At 44.2% G+C, this 14104-nt stretch overlaps 2 protein-coding genes across 2 annotated transcripts in view; both read left to right on the forward strand.

The window, feature by feature from the left end:
• Nucleotides 1-14104, forward strand: part of LOC138983054 (uncharacterized) — a gene marked incomplete at its 5' end in the record, with an annotated part of 181271 nt that overhangs the window by 92787 nt on the left and 74380 nt on the right. Inside the window, 5 exon segments of the mRNA XM_070356456.1 lie at nucleotides 106-1651; nucleotides 2111-2247; nucleotides 3550-3664; nucleotides 4751-4920; nucleotides 6011-6160. Of these exon segments, the coding sequence (XP_070212557.1) occupies nucleotides 106-1651; nucleotides 2111-2247; nucleotides 3550-3664; nucleotides 4751-4920; nucleotides 6011-6160 (2118 nt within the window).
• Nucleotides 11960-12965, forward strand: LOC138983295 (uncharacterized). The gene is made up of 3 exons (XM_070356714.1): nucleotides 11960-12228; nucleotides 12360-12512; nucleotides 12843-12965. The coding sequence occupies exons 1-3, from the start codon at nucleotides 12061-12063 to the stop codon at nucleotides 12873-12875; spliced, it is 354 nt and encodes a 117-aa protein (XP_070212815.1). The 5' UTR covers nucleotides 11960-12060; the 3' UTR covers nucleotides 12876-12965.

Raw genomic sequence — 14104 nt, forward strand, 5'->3', positions numbered from 1 at the left:
TATGCATAATCAGACAGTTTGAGAAGTTTCAGCTAGACACGCACAACTCACAAAGTAAATGATTACCCTGCATACATAATTTTCTATCTGCTTTTTTTGTTATAGGTCACAGAGTTCCATCCAGAGTGGATGTGGAGAGAACAGAGCCTTGTGCCAACCCGGATGCCTTGGAGTACATCCTCAAGTACCACTGTGGGGAGGATGTGTACCCGGGCTTAGCCACACCTGGCTATGACCATAGTTCCTCACACTACTCTGGTGGTTATCCATCAAGTGGATACCCTTACAACAGTGGTTCATGGTACCCGTCTCACAGTGGATCCCATGACAACAGTGGTTCATGGTACCCATCTCACAGTGGATCTCATGACAACAGTGGTTCATGGTACCCATCTCACAGTGGATCTCATGACAACAGTGGTTCATGGTACCCGTCTCACAGTGGATATGACAACAGTGGTTCATGGTACCCGTCTCACAGTGGATCTCATGACAACAGTGGTTCATGGTACCCGTCTCACAGTGGATCTCATGACAACAGTGGTTCATGGTACCTGTCTCACAGTGGATCTCATGACAACAGTGGTTCATGGTACCCGTCTCACAGTGGATCTCATGACAACAGTGGTTCATGGTACCCGTCTCAAAGTGGATCTCATGACAACAGTGGTTCATGGTACCCGTCTCACAGTGGATCCCATGACAACAGTGGTTCATGGTACCCGTCTCACAGTGGATCTCATGACAACAGTGGTTCATGGTACCCATCTCACAGTGGATCTCATGACAACAGTGGTTCATGGTACCCATCTCACAGTGGATCTCATGACAACAGTGGTTCATGGTACCCATCTCACAGTGGATCCCATGACAACAGTGGTTCATGGTACCCATCTCACAGTGGATCTCATGACAACAGTGGTTCATGGTACCCATCTCAAAGTGGATCTCATGACAACAGTGGTTCATGGTACCCATCTCACAGTGGATCCCATGACAACAGTGGTTCATGGTACCCATCTCACAGTGGATCTCATGACAACAGTGGTTCATGGTACCCATCTCACAGTGGATCCCATGACAACAGTGGTTCATGGTACCCATCTCAAAGCGGATCTCATTACGACAGCGACTCTTGGTACATGTCTCAGAGCGGATCCCATTACAACAGCGACTCCTGGAACCCATCTCAGAGTGGATCCCATTACAACAGCGACTCCTGGAACCCATCTCAGAGCGGATCCCATTACAACAGCAACTCCTGGAACCCATCTCAGAGCGGATCCCACTACAACAGCAACTCCTGGAACCCATCTCAGAGTGGATCCCATTACAACAGCGACTCCTGGAACCCATCTCAGAGCGGATCCCATTACAACAGCGACTCCTGGAACCCGTCTCAGAGTGGATCTCATTACTACAGTGACACCTGGAACCCATCTCAGAGCGGATCCCATTACAACAGCGACTCCCGGAACCCGTCTCAGAGTGGATCTCAATACCACAGTGACACCTGGAACCCATCTCAGAGCAATGAAGGATGGTACTCTTCCTCCAACTATTACCACACAGCAAGCAATCCACCGTACCCGTATTATACCAGCAGCCCTCCACCTCACACTCGCACTGACAAATTTTGGACACCGTGCTCGTAAGTGAAACTTAATCCATAGGATCACCACAATATGCTTGTAGCTTGTTGTTGATTCTGAATATGGTTATCTTGTGTTGTATCATTGGATAATTGTTTAAAACACAAGTTAGAATAATTCTTAATCCTTAATCCTTATGAATACGGTCGCTAAAGTGATCTGAAGTATTGTTTTAGATTTTTGTTTTACTTTGAACTTCACTGTTAAAGCCTTCAATTTTCAAAGGTCATCCATTTTAAACATAACGTTTGTCTGTGAGAACATCATGTTTCTGCTTTCTCTTCTGTTTGGTTCTAAACTTGTTTTGAGTTGTGTTCGGTCTTTGTTTCTGAACCCTATTAAGTCATGTTGTGCACACATTTTGTACGTGCTTGTTTATGTGTTTGGTGCAAATGTTAAGGGACAATGTTGGGAGATCTTGGACACCAAATCTGTTTAAACTGTTCTGTTTTCTTCAGAGCCATGGCACGACGATACGAGTGTGTACAGAGGCGCCTGCAGGTTACGGGTGTGATGTGTCCAACAACACAGATCATGCAGACGCAACAGAACGCCAGTCTCTCTATGCCAATGAGTGAAGCATTGCCTTGTGCAGGTCAGTTGAGAGCTTTGAAAAAAAATGTGATCTGTGATGTACAATGGAACCCCTATTTTAAGACCTTTAAAAATCTTAAAAAATCAGATCTTAAAAAGGAGGGAGTCTTAAAATGGGGGTAGTTTTTACAGAGGTTATGAACTGAAAGTCTGAGAAAACAAGGTCTTAAAAAGGGGGGAGTCTTAAATTTGGAGGGCTTAAGAGGGGGTATTACACTTTTTTTTTTTTTTTTACAGTGGTGCCTGTAATATTAGTCCCATCTGATGCTAGAATACAGTGGTACCTGCGATGTTAGACCACTCCAATGACAGGACACCTCACAACAAAGGACACCTTCTGTAGTCGTCCCTTTGTCTATTATCTCTATCAAAGTGTGCCTGTCATGAGAGGCCACCAGCAGTGTAGGGACACTTTTGGCAGGTCCCAAGGTTGCCTTTCATTGCAGGTACCATTGTACAGTACTTGCAGTAAAGGACACTTTCTGTGGTCGTTTGGTCTATGTGTGGATGACGGAAAGATGTGTCACTGTACAGTACTTGCAGTAAAGGACACTTTCTGTGGTCGTTTGGTCTACGTGTGGATGATGGAAAGATGTGTCACTGTACAGTACTTGCAGTAAAGGACACTTTCTGTGGTCGTTTGGTCTATGTGTGGATGATGGAAAGGTGTGTCACTTTCTTTTTGTGCAAGTTTTTTTGTTTTTTTTAAACATAACAAGCTCTTTTAGAAATACTCTCCTTGATATATAAACGTACTTAGTTAGTGACACTTTCTCCTTTGTTTGGGCCCGGGGTTACTCGTGAACAAGATTACAATGAAAATGTACTCACCAGAAAAAAAACACCAACACGTAAAAAAAAAAAAAAAAAAATTGTTTCTGGTATTTCTGCTTGTTTCAGGCAAGTACATTTTCATTGTGATTGTGTTGTTGTACCTCTCACCTGCAGTCTCTTTTTCCATATCGGTCACCTGTCAGTCAATTGATCAAAAAATGCAAAATGTGCATCCTGAAGGTTTATGCTTTTTAATATGCGCTAAAAAAACTCTTTACATGGAACAAGCAACCAGTGTTTAAAGAAATTGTCAGCAGTTGTGTTGCTGCTTTCAGAATGAGACAAACACACGCACACACACACCAACACCATCAACACCACCACCACCATCACCACCACCACCATTTCTGTGATTTAAATAAAAGCATGATAGCTTTGCTCATTCTGAAGCATCCATGCAGTTGCTGGCTGCACTTCTAGCCTTCTGAAAAGTATAATGACTGATTTTCTCTACCAATATCATTTTCAGAGTATGGGGCAAAGGTAGTGACAGACAGATGCCTGAATTTGGGATCTGCTGCAACAGACTGCATCACTGACCTTTTCTTCTTGTACACCACCAGCAAAGCATACGACGCATGTGGGTAAGTGTAGCATGAACGTAGAAAAAACACAGAACATTATTCATTTATGTAAGGAGGGCGGGGTTGTAGCTCAGTCGGTAGTGCGCTGGATTTGTATCCAGTTGGCCGCTGTCAGCGTGAGTTCGTCCCCACGTTCGGCGAGAGATTTATTTCTCAGAGTCAACTTTGTGTGCAGACTCTCCTCGGTGTCCGAACACCCCCATGTGTACACGCAAGCACAAGACCAAGTGCGCACGAAAAAGATCCTGTAATCCATGTCAGAGTTCGGTGGGTTATAGAAACACGAAAATACCCAGCATGCTTCCTCCGAAAGTGGCGTATGGCTACCTAAATGGCGGGGTAAAAACGGTCATACACGTAAAAGCCGTGGGAGTTTCAGCCCATGAACAAACAAACAAACAAATTTATGGAAGGGTTCTATCATTGACAAGACCAGTAATTCACCAGAAGTTTGACATGGCAGTCTTTGAAGTGGATTGACAGACAAATAATGATGAGAAAATGAACAGAATGTAAACTTGGCTCGGTTAGATGTTGCTTCTGCAATGATTAAAGATAGGTAACAGTAAAACTGTGGAGATTGGTAGAAGCAACGCCTAACTGAGCTAAGAGAAAATGAAACATGATACTAAATGTTGCAGTAATTGTCATCACAATGGCACATAAAAGACCTTGGTCATTCTGCCATAAGTGCAGGTGGCTGAATACACCTAAACACGCAGACACCTGGGTAGCGCGACTCCGTTGCTGCTAGCTTTCCACTGGGAGGAAGCAACCCGAATTTCCCAGCAATGGGACAAAAAAGTAATGAAAATGAAATATCAAGAAACCAAAACTGTGGAGATTGAACTTGAAGAAGCAAGGGGCCACTGAGCTTAGAGAATGTGAAACATGAAACTTATGTTGCAGTTATTGTAAATCATTCTGCATTAATTGTCCTGCAACTCGTTTTTAAAATGGGGCTACATTTACAGAGGTTATGAACAGAAAGTCTGTGAAAACAAGATCTTAAAAGGGAGGGAGTCTTAAATTGGGGGGTCTTAAAAGGGGGGTTCCACTACTGACATTTTCACCATTTTCCTGCAGATCTTTCAAGCGAGGGATGGAGTGTATTTCCAAGATGTCGCAAGGCTGCTCCACAGGGCAGGTAGACACAGCGTGGCGCGAGTACCTCAGCTACATGCTAACCATGCAGGGAGCCTTGGGAAATGTGCCCCTCAACTATGAAGCCATTGAACAGGTTCTCTCTTGCTCAGGTGAGATTAAGTGGGACGGTTTCATTTTGGCAGAGTTGGTGATGCGTTTTGATGCAAGAAAGGGGTGTGGGGGGTGGGAAGGGATGTTGGTGAATGTGAGTGTGTGTGTGTGTACTTGTGTGTGAGTGTTTGTGTGAAAGGGAGGAGGGGGTTGGGGGTGGGGACCTATAGGGGAAAAGAGAATTTGTATGCATAATTATGTGGGCGGGGATGTAGCTCAGTCGGTAGCGCGCTGGATTTGTATCCAGTTGGCCGCTGTCAGCGTGAGTTCGTCCCCACGTTTGGCGAGAGATTTATTTCTCAGAGTCAACTTTGTGTGCAGACTCTCCTCGGTGTCCGAACACCCCCCGTGTGTACATGCAAGCACAAGACCAAGTGCGCATGAAAAAGATCCTGTAATCCATGTCAGAGTTCGGTGGGTTATAGAAAAACGAAAATACCCAGCATGCTTCCTCCGAAAATGGCGTATGGCTGCCTAAATGGCGGGGTAATAAACGGTCATACACGTAAAATTCCACTCGTGCCAAAAACATGAGTACGTGGGAGTTTCAGCCCACGAACGCAGAAGAAGAAGAAGTATGCATATGTGTTCCCTGCATGTTTGCTTTATTGTTTGTGTGTGCATGTGTGGGTGTGTGTTTGTGTGTGTGTGTGTGTGTTTGTACATTCATGCAAGAATGTACACAATTTCAAAAAAATGGATACAATGTCTTTATTTGCGGGTATGCATTTTGGAATTCACACATTACTGTTACAATTAAGACCTGCAAGATGAGTGAGATTTGTTGATCAGGTGTAATGGTCATAAAACACTCTCTGATAATAAGTGCAGATATATCATGCAGCCATATAATCAGAGAGTCTGCAGTCACTACATAGGAACCTCCCTTTCAAAATCTCCAAAAATTAGAAAACTACTGGGCTTAAAAAGGAGGGAGTCTTAAAAGGAGGAGGAGGAGGGGGGTGGTATATTTACAAAGGTTATGAAGTGAGACAGTCTGAGAAAACAGGGTCTTGAAAGGGAGGGAGTCTTAACTCGTTGGGTCTGAAAAAGGGGGTTCCACTGTACTAACTATAGCAGATCACACAGCTGTTACAGAGAGGCCGGGAGAATGTCCTCCTTCAGGCGAGGTGGGCATCACCATCCATGAATGTGACGACGACCAGGGCTGTTCTTACCCCAAGAAGTGCTGCACTGTGGGTGGAGGAGCAGGACAGGTGTGCCGTGATCCTATCTTCAGTGAGTTGATTGCTCACTATTTGTAATCCTGTCACCCCCCCCCCCCCCCTCCCCATTTTAATGATATACAATACCGATACATGTACAGCCTGGCGGTTATCTTACCATTACTTTCTAAAGCTGATATGTTGTAGACACAGAGACAAAGTTTGTTCTTGAAATTCTTTGTAACTTCCTCCGTAACCATGCAGAAGAATTAAAAGACAGAATTTTTACTTGATGTTAGGACGTCATTGTTTGTTTGGTTTTTGCCAGGCTTTACTTTTAAAAAAAGAGAGGGTTAAAAAGAGACGTCTTAGTGTTGTTTATTTATCAGTATCGTATGTCTTTAAGACTGTCAGAAATCTGAGCAATTCATATCTCAAAAGGAATGAGGGAGACAGGGAGAGTGCGTGTGAGTGTGTGAGTGTGTGTGTAAGGCTTCTTTTTAAGCCTACTGTCTATATGATACTTACCGAGACAGTACTATTCTTGCACATTATCTATTATAGGCCGAAAAAATTGGACAAAACGCTGAGTGGGTACAATTATCTCCCATAACCATGCGCCACCGTGGATCCCAAGCACTGTCCGAGTGCTTCCCCCTTACAGGATGTAGGTGGCGCGTCCTCTTTCTTTATGAGCTGCAGACCCTCAAAAAGCCCATAACATATCAAGAGGGGAGGCGGGAGGGAAACTCTAATAGTACTGTCTCGGTAAGTATCATATAGACAGTAGGCTTAAAAAGAAGCCTTACAGTCAATATAACACTTACCTCGACAGTACTATTCTTGCACAGAATACCAGAGTGGTGTGAGGGTGATATGTAGAGTATTAAACTCCTTAATCAAAATCACTTAAATCCAAGGATTAAGATACCCAGGCAATTTTCGAACAGTACTACCGTAAAAGAAAATATACCCAAGAAACATACCTTAGACTGACGTGACCATGCTAGCAACCACTGCTGTGTGGTGAACTCAATGTCAAAGTCCAGGCCACTCAAAGCTTGAATACCACTGAGTCTACGGCAAGTGGCTAAAGCGATGAGGAACAATTAGTCTTAAAAATCAGCAACTTGATACTGATGCCTGCCAGGGGTTCAAACTCATTGCTACGCAGGAGTTTGAGGACCAGAAAGACATCCCCCTTGGGAAATGAAACCCGAGGTTTAGACACCGCTGCATTGCTAATACCCGAAAGGACATTAGCGATGAGGGAGGACCTGATCAAGTGTTCAGTTCTGCGACCAGTAGCGGCCGCAATCGTGGAAGCGATGGCAGATCTGTATCCAAGAAGAGTCTTAGAAGAAAGACTCTTCTTTTGATACACTTCCACCAGGAAGTTGGCCAAGTCCTGTGTTGAGGGATAAAGCGGCTTTATCCCCTTGGACAAGGCGAAGGTGGCCCAAGCTCTCCAGCGTAAGTCGTAGAGCTGATTAGTTGATCGCCTCTTAGCGTTCAAGGAAAACTCTACTGAACTCTTGTGCAATCCTAGTGCAAGCAGTTTGGAGCGCACAAGAGCCATGCGGTCAAGCACAGACTCTCTGGACGTGGATGAGGGAGGCATGATCGAGGCTGGAGCAGACCTCCCCCGTCCAGATCCAGAGGTAGAGGGTCTACGTAGCAATGCCAAAGCACCTACCACTGCAGGGCGAAATTTACACTTATTTCCACCAACTCACTCCAATGATGAAATACTGCTAGTTTGATAGCATTTGCATGAAGGCTTAATGAAAAGAAGTTTTCAATAAAGGTTTAAAGTACACAGTTGTGAAGTTTGTTGTGTATCCGTGTTGTTTTCGCTGTGAAATTGTTTGCCGAGCATAAAAATGCGATCGTGTTGGGGCCGCCATGAAACGGCACGCTCAAGTCGTCTGCACCGGAATCGGGTTCCGTTTTCAAACTCGCTTTACGTCGTTGTTTGTCATTGGATCGACTTTCTGTAAAGCCAGCCAATCAGAGAAAAGATTACTCTTTCGTTCTGCTACCGTTATACCGTTCCGGTCTTCTTGAAAAGAGCTGAAAAATGGCGGTGAGTGTTACACTTCATGTTAGTTGAAGAATCACGGTATTTATGCTATTAGTATCATTACATAACGGATATATTCCGATTCCTTATTATCTTATCTGTTTAGAGCTATGAATTTTATTTGTGGATGATTAATACAACGCCCGGAATATTAATTTGCATCGGGTCACCCCCTCCTCTCGATCGTACTTTTTTGTCATTTTGCTTCAGGCAGCCTTTGCGGCTTTGTACTGCACAACAATGCGACTTGCAAGATTGGAGTTCTAGATTCTGGTTCCAATATTTTCCAGTGTAGTTCATGTTAGTAACTGGTTTTCTGTTCTGATCGCAGTACTTTGAATAGATCAAGATTTGCGGAAAAAGAATGTGAAGAATCATTGAAACTAGAATCGTTCTGACAGTTTGGGCGAGTCCACAGTGAACACACTCCTAATCTCAACGATCTATTTTTAGAACCGGGTCGTTGCTATGCCGAGGCTTTGCACTTGGAATGTTCCACAAGGGAGAGCAGGTTTAATGCGCTTCACAGCTCCACTCTAGTCATCATTTTGATTCCTTTGTTGTTGCTCAGAAAACTAACTTATATTTTTTTGGCCGAGATAAAAATGTGTTTTTATGATTTACAAGAAAATGAAAGCTTTGGTATTATTATTATTGTGTTTTTATATCTCTCTCTCTCTCTCTCTCTCTCTCTCTCTCTCTAAAGCAATCCATGATTCAATTCACCAACGCTAAAGCTCTGGAGCTTGCTGAGGCTAGTGATTTTTGTGGTATTCTCCGCCAAGTTGGATGTTTTGAGACAACTGACAATGCGATCCTGATGGCGAAAATGCGAATTACTCGCATGAAGGCAAAACTAAAGACTTTGAGGAAACAAAAGAAAGAAACATTTTTGAATTCTCCTTTCCGTGCTTTCCAGCCTTCCTCACAATGTGCGTCAGCTGCTCATCCTCACTCACTGCCACAAGTACTTACCCCATCTCCCCCATCACCATCTCTTCAGCCACATCCTCCACCTCCTACCCCACCATCACATCAGCCACATCTTTCTCCAGTGGTTCCACCTGCTTCAGCACCCACTGCCACCCATGTTTCTACCCAACCACGCTCTTCCCCGTTAAAGCGTTTAAATGCCCATTTCAACAAAGTTTCACAGCAGGTCATTTGTTTGAAGAAAAGAGAAACAATGCTCAAAGACAAAATAGAGAATCAACAATGCAAGCTTACTTCACTGCACGAAAAAATCGGGCACTACCTTCCACGAAATGTCAACAAACGAGAAAAGAGACTGAACGAGAATCTCAAGATGCAAGAAACTACTGTGAACAGTTTACGCCAACAGCTTACAACCGCCCTTACACAAAACAGAATTCTTCGTCTACGGCTGGACAAGGAAAAACAGAACAATGCAGTTGTAAAGAAGAGGCTTCTTAGAGCTCAGAAGCGTGCTTCCAAACGGAAAAGGAATGCCGAGATATCTAAAACCTGCCAGATGGAGAATGAACAGAATGCTTCAACAGATGTCACATGTGAAGTTACAGCTGACTTACCCCAAGAAACAATAGAGATTGTCACACGAGATGAAGACAGAAGGTTTATACCAAGTGTGAAAGCGTGCACAGTAGAACTCATGGCTTCTGAAGTCAGCTCATCCAACGTTGCCCCTGTCATCAGAGCAGTACTCAGACATCTAGTTGGTGTTGATGTGCCTCTCGGTCAACTGCCATCTAAACAGACCGCTGTTAACTTCTCAGACGCGGCTCAGTTCCTCATGCAGGTTATGTACAAGGAGAAGATTAAAGAAAGTTCCAATTTTGGCATTAAAAAAGATGGAACTTCAAGAGACAAAAAGAAGATCATCACATCATCAATCACACTGGACAGTGGCGAGGAGCTGCCCCTTGGCTACAACTTTGTCGCAAAAGAGACCGGTGAAACAATAGCTGATTATGTGAAAGGACGTCTGAATGAAATTGAGATGTCGGGCTCTTCCTCAGGACCAGCCGAGGAGGTTGACTCCAATTTCTTCACACGCATGCTGCAAAAGCTGTCATATTTTATGAGTGATCGGGCAGCGAATGAAGGCAAAGCTGACAACCTGTTGAGAGATTGGAGGGAGAAGATGCTGGAAGATGCTGGACAAAAGGAAACTAGCTATGTTCACTCTTTTCACTGCATGGCACATGCCTTGCTTGGCTTTCTGTACCACTCGAAGGCCTTCTTGCAGGAGCAGCACAAACAGTACAAGGTGGACGAAATTCATCTTGGCCGAGAAGGTCATCAACAGTTCTCCAATTGGCGATTTGAATTTCCACCACAACGATGTGTGCGGAAGGCTTGCAGTCTCATGGGGCCCCTAGGTGATGAGCAGTGTGGAGTAAGAGACAAATGGCTGGCTCATCTCCGAGGGCAGAAAAAGAAATGCCTCCTCCAGTCCTACCGCGACAACCGGTTTAATGCAGCGTACGAGTGTGCTGCTGTTGTGTTGCACCACCGACAGGACCTTGTCAGTCTCATCAGCAAGCTGGAAGCCCCCAACACTGCAGTGAAGTCTCTGAAACTGGACCTGGAAGATGACAGGCTATGCTCCATGATCCAGGCATACGCAGTGATGTTCGTGCAGCTGACGGGCCCTTACTGGGACATGGCGACCAGCAATGCGGTCAGCTACCTCCATCTTCCCAAGTACATTCAACCAATGGCAGCAGCTGTTGATCACTGGATCGAAGCTCCTGATGAGATGTTGTCATCGGATCACCCAGTCTTCCCAGATTTTCCCCCTGACCGAGACAACTTCCTGTGGAAGACAGCAACAAAAAAGCCAGCTGAGCCGCTGTTCTTCCGAGACACCCTTGTCAGTCTTCTGAAAGGCATGAAGAAGTGCATTGAAATACAGCTGAAATCGTTCCTGCACGGAGGAGACTATGACATTCCTGCTGACCCAGACGAGGTAAAAAGAGTTGCCGGCAGCGGAGTCAACAACCTCACTGCGGAGCGCCTTTTTGGTTCCTTGGACGCAAGTCAGAAAAGACGACGACACAGTTCTTTGCACTTCCACGGCACCATAGTCATGATTAAGAAACAGAAGAAGGACTTCATGTCATGGTTGGCGTCCAAGTCACCTGAAGAACAACGTAAACTGTGGAACCAGGCAGGAATGGGAGGCCGTCGCCTACGCCTCAAGCACAAACTTGAGGAAGACCAACAGCGACAAATCCAAGAGATGGATCTGGATGAGATTGTCGCAAAGAAGAAACGAAAAGTGGAAAAGGCAGCAGTTAAGGCTGCGAAACAACTGGTGGCGAAAGCCAAAAACCCGACGAAGCGTGCGAGAAAACCACAGTCAACAACTGCAGCGGTTCAACCAGTTAAAGAGCCACAACTGAACGACTGGGTTGCAGTGGGATATGAAAACGGCTGGTATCCAGGTCTGGTTGTACCAAGCCTTGAGGACACTGAAGATGGTTTCATCACTGTTGACTTTCTCCACCCATCCTCACTTCCTGGCCAGTACAAGAAACCCAACGATGTACCCGATATCACCCCCGTCAAGACGTCCTTCGTCTTCGCCTGTCCTCTTGAACCTCCAACACCAAAGTCAGGAGGGCGCATGTACTCGCTTCCCGAATCAACTAGCCTCCATGCTCAGTACCATATCTTTCATGCAAGGTGAACTATAATGTTGCTTGCAGTTGGCAGTTGCATTATAATTATTTTCTTTCATTAATTGTTGCTGTTCTTTATTAATTACATTTGGTTGAAACGGAAACACAATAATAATAAGCAAGGCTATATTTTTGTGATGTTTGTTATAAAAAGTAAAATAAGATGAACTACATGTACTTACTCATGTAGATATTTGTCAACATTAATCATCTTTTGCATTTTTTATGTTTCAGGATGTGGGGCAAGTTCAAGTTGTGACTGTGACTGACTATGAGTATGACTGGGAGGAGGAGGAAGAGTGGGAGAAGGCGTGGCAGCAGAAGCTGGCCGACGCCGAAACTGCCCTCGAGGGCTATGACACAGATGAGCTGGCACTTTCGGGGCCAGAAGATGTAAGTAGCAAAGACAAAATTTGAGTGAAAGGTGATGAGTGTTATATTCAAGTAAAATAAGTTGTGATTATAAAATTCTTGTTCATCTAGATATTTTGTACATTAATTAGCTTTTGCATTTTTTGTTGCAGGATGTGGGGCGAGTTGTGACTGTGAGTGTGACTGACTATGACTGGGAGGAGGAGGAGGAGTGGGAGAAGGCGTGGCAGCAGAAGCTGGCCGACGCCGAAACTGCCCTCGAGGGCTATGACACCGAGGAGCTGGCACTTTCTGGGCCAGAAGATGTAAGTAGCAAAGACTGTACTTGTGTGAAAGGTTTTGTTTTGTTTGTTTTTAACGTCTCACACACAAGCTCATTTAAGAGTGCTTCTCGGCGACGGTGCTGCTTTGACAGTTAACGTGCGCAACACAAGTCAGTGGTATGACTCTGCCAGGGTTCGAACCACCGACCTTCCACACTCAAGGCGGACGCCTTATTCACACTGCCACCGAGGTGAGGTGATATGTGTCATATTGAAGTAAAATAAGTTGGGCTACAATAATTGACTACACATAAGTACTTATTCATCTACATATTTTGTTCATAAAGCAGATTTTGCATTTGTATGTTTCAGGCATGGGAACAGGAAGCGGCTTGCGCCTTGTGAGCTGCCGGACGCTGCCACAGCCGAAGTTTCCAAATATTTTTTTTAGTTGACATGTCCATGTTCATGATGTTGTCAGTCAATAAACTAATGTAATTGTAAACGATGTAGTTGTTTGACTTTATGGTTTACATTATATTGTTTTTGTGCATTCTTTCCAATCTTGATCCATGCCCATGCCGTAAAGAATCTCTCACACTCTCAGTCAGTCACTCAGTAACATGCATGCACATGCACAAATATATCATATACAAAACAAGTAAATGCCAGTTACATATTTAGTTACATCCTTTAGGGCATTAACACATTGCAGGTACAGAACTGATCAGATCTCACTTTACATTTTTAAAATCTGATGATTGTAAGCCAAGTTATGTTCGTTTTAAGTTGCGGCCAATCGCATTGCATAGACATGTAATTAATTATGCAAATTTATGCAAAAACATTTTTTGACCTTTGTTTACCATGTTTACCATCAATGAAGTACTCTAAGACAAATAAAATGCAAATAACAAGCTTTCACTAGAAATGAATCACGAGCATATTATAATGTTTACAAAATTATGCTAATTTATGCAAATTAGCAGGCTCCACGCGCATCACACATAATTTCTTTTGCTGTCATTAGACTCGGCAGATGCTTTTCATTACACATACCAAGTTTTGTCTATAAATTCCCTAAAATGTGAAAATTATGTTGAAAAAACACGTTTTTTGTTGATTTGCACGGTGCCACTTCATTTCCTATTATCCCTATAGACTGTATAGTTGATACTTTTCCCCCGGAATGCCTAAATTCCCGATCTGTAATCGACCATAACTTCGCTCTGAATTAACCAATTTGCAAAATTCAAACTGATCTGTATTCAGCACGAAGAGTTCTTTCAGATAAGTCTCATTTTGTGTGGAACAAGTGAAGTCTACAAAATCATGTGGCATTGCTAGTCTACGTGGGTGAGACCGCGAAGATCTGGAAACCACGGAGCTGTTGGCCAGTAAGGCGCGACCAAAATCAGTCTTGGTCGTTCCTGCAAATATTTTGCCAGCACCCTCGGAATCAGAGATGTCGGGGGATAGGCGTAAGCATCGAGGAGCCTCCACAAGAGAGTGAATGCGTCCAAGTGGAACGCATTCATGTCTCGAAAGGGGCTGACGTACCTGGGAAGCCGAGCGCTGAATCGAGTTACGAACAGATCGATCAGAGGACGGTCCCACCTTGCCCACTGCAGACG

Source organism: Littorina saxatilis, linkage group LG12 (genome assembly GCF_037325665.1).
Source record: "Littorina saxatilis isolate snail1 linkage group LG12, US_GU_Lsax_2.0, whole genome shotgun sequence".
Lineage (NCBI taxonomy): Eukaryota > Metazoa > Mollusca > Gastropoda > Littorinimorpha > Littorinidae > Littorina > Littorina saxatilis.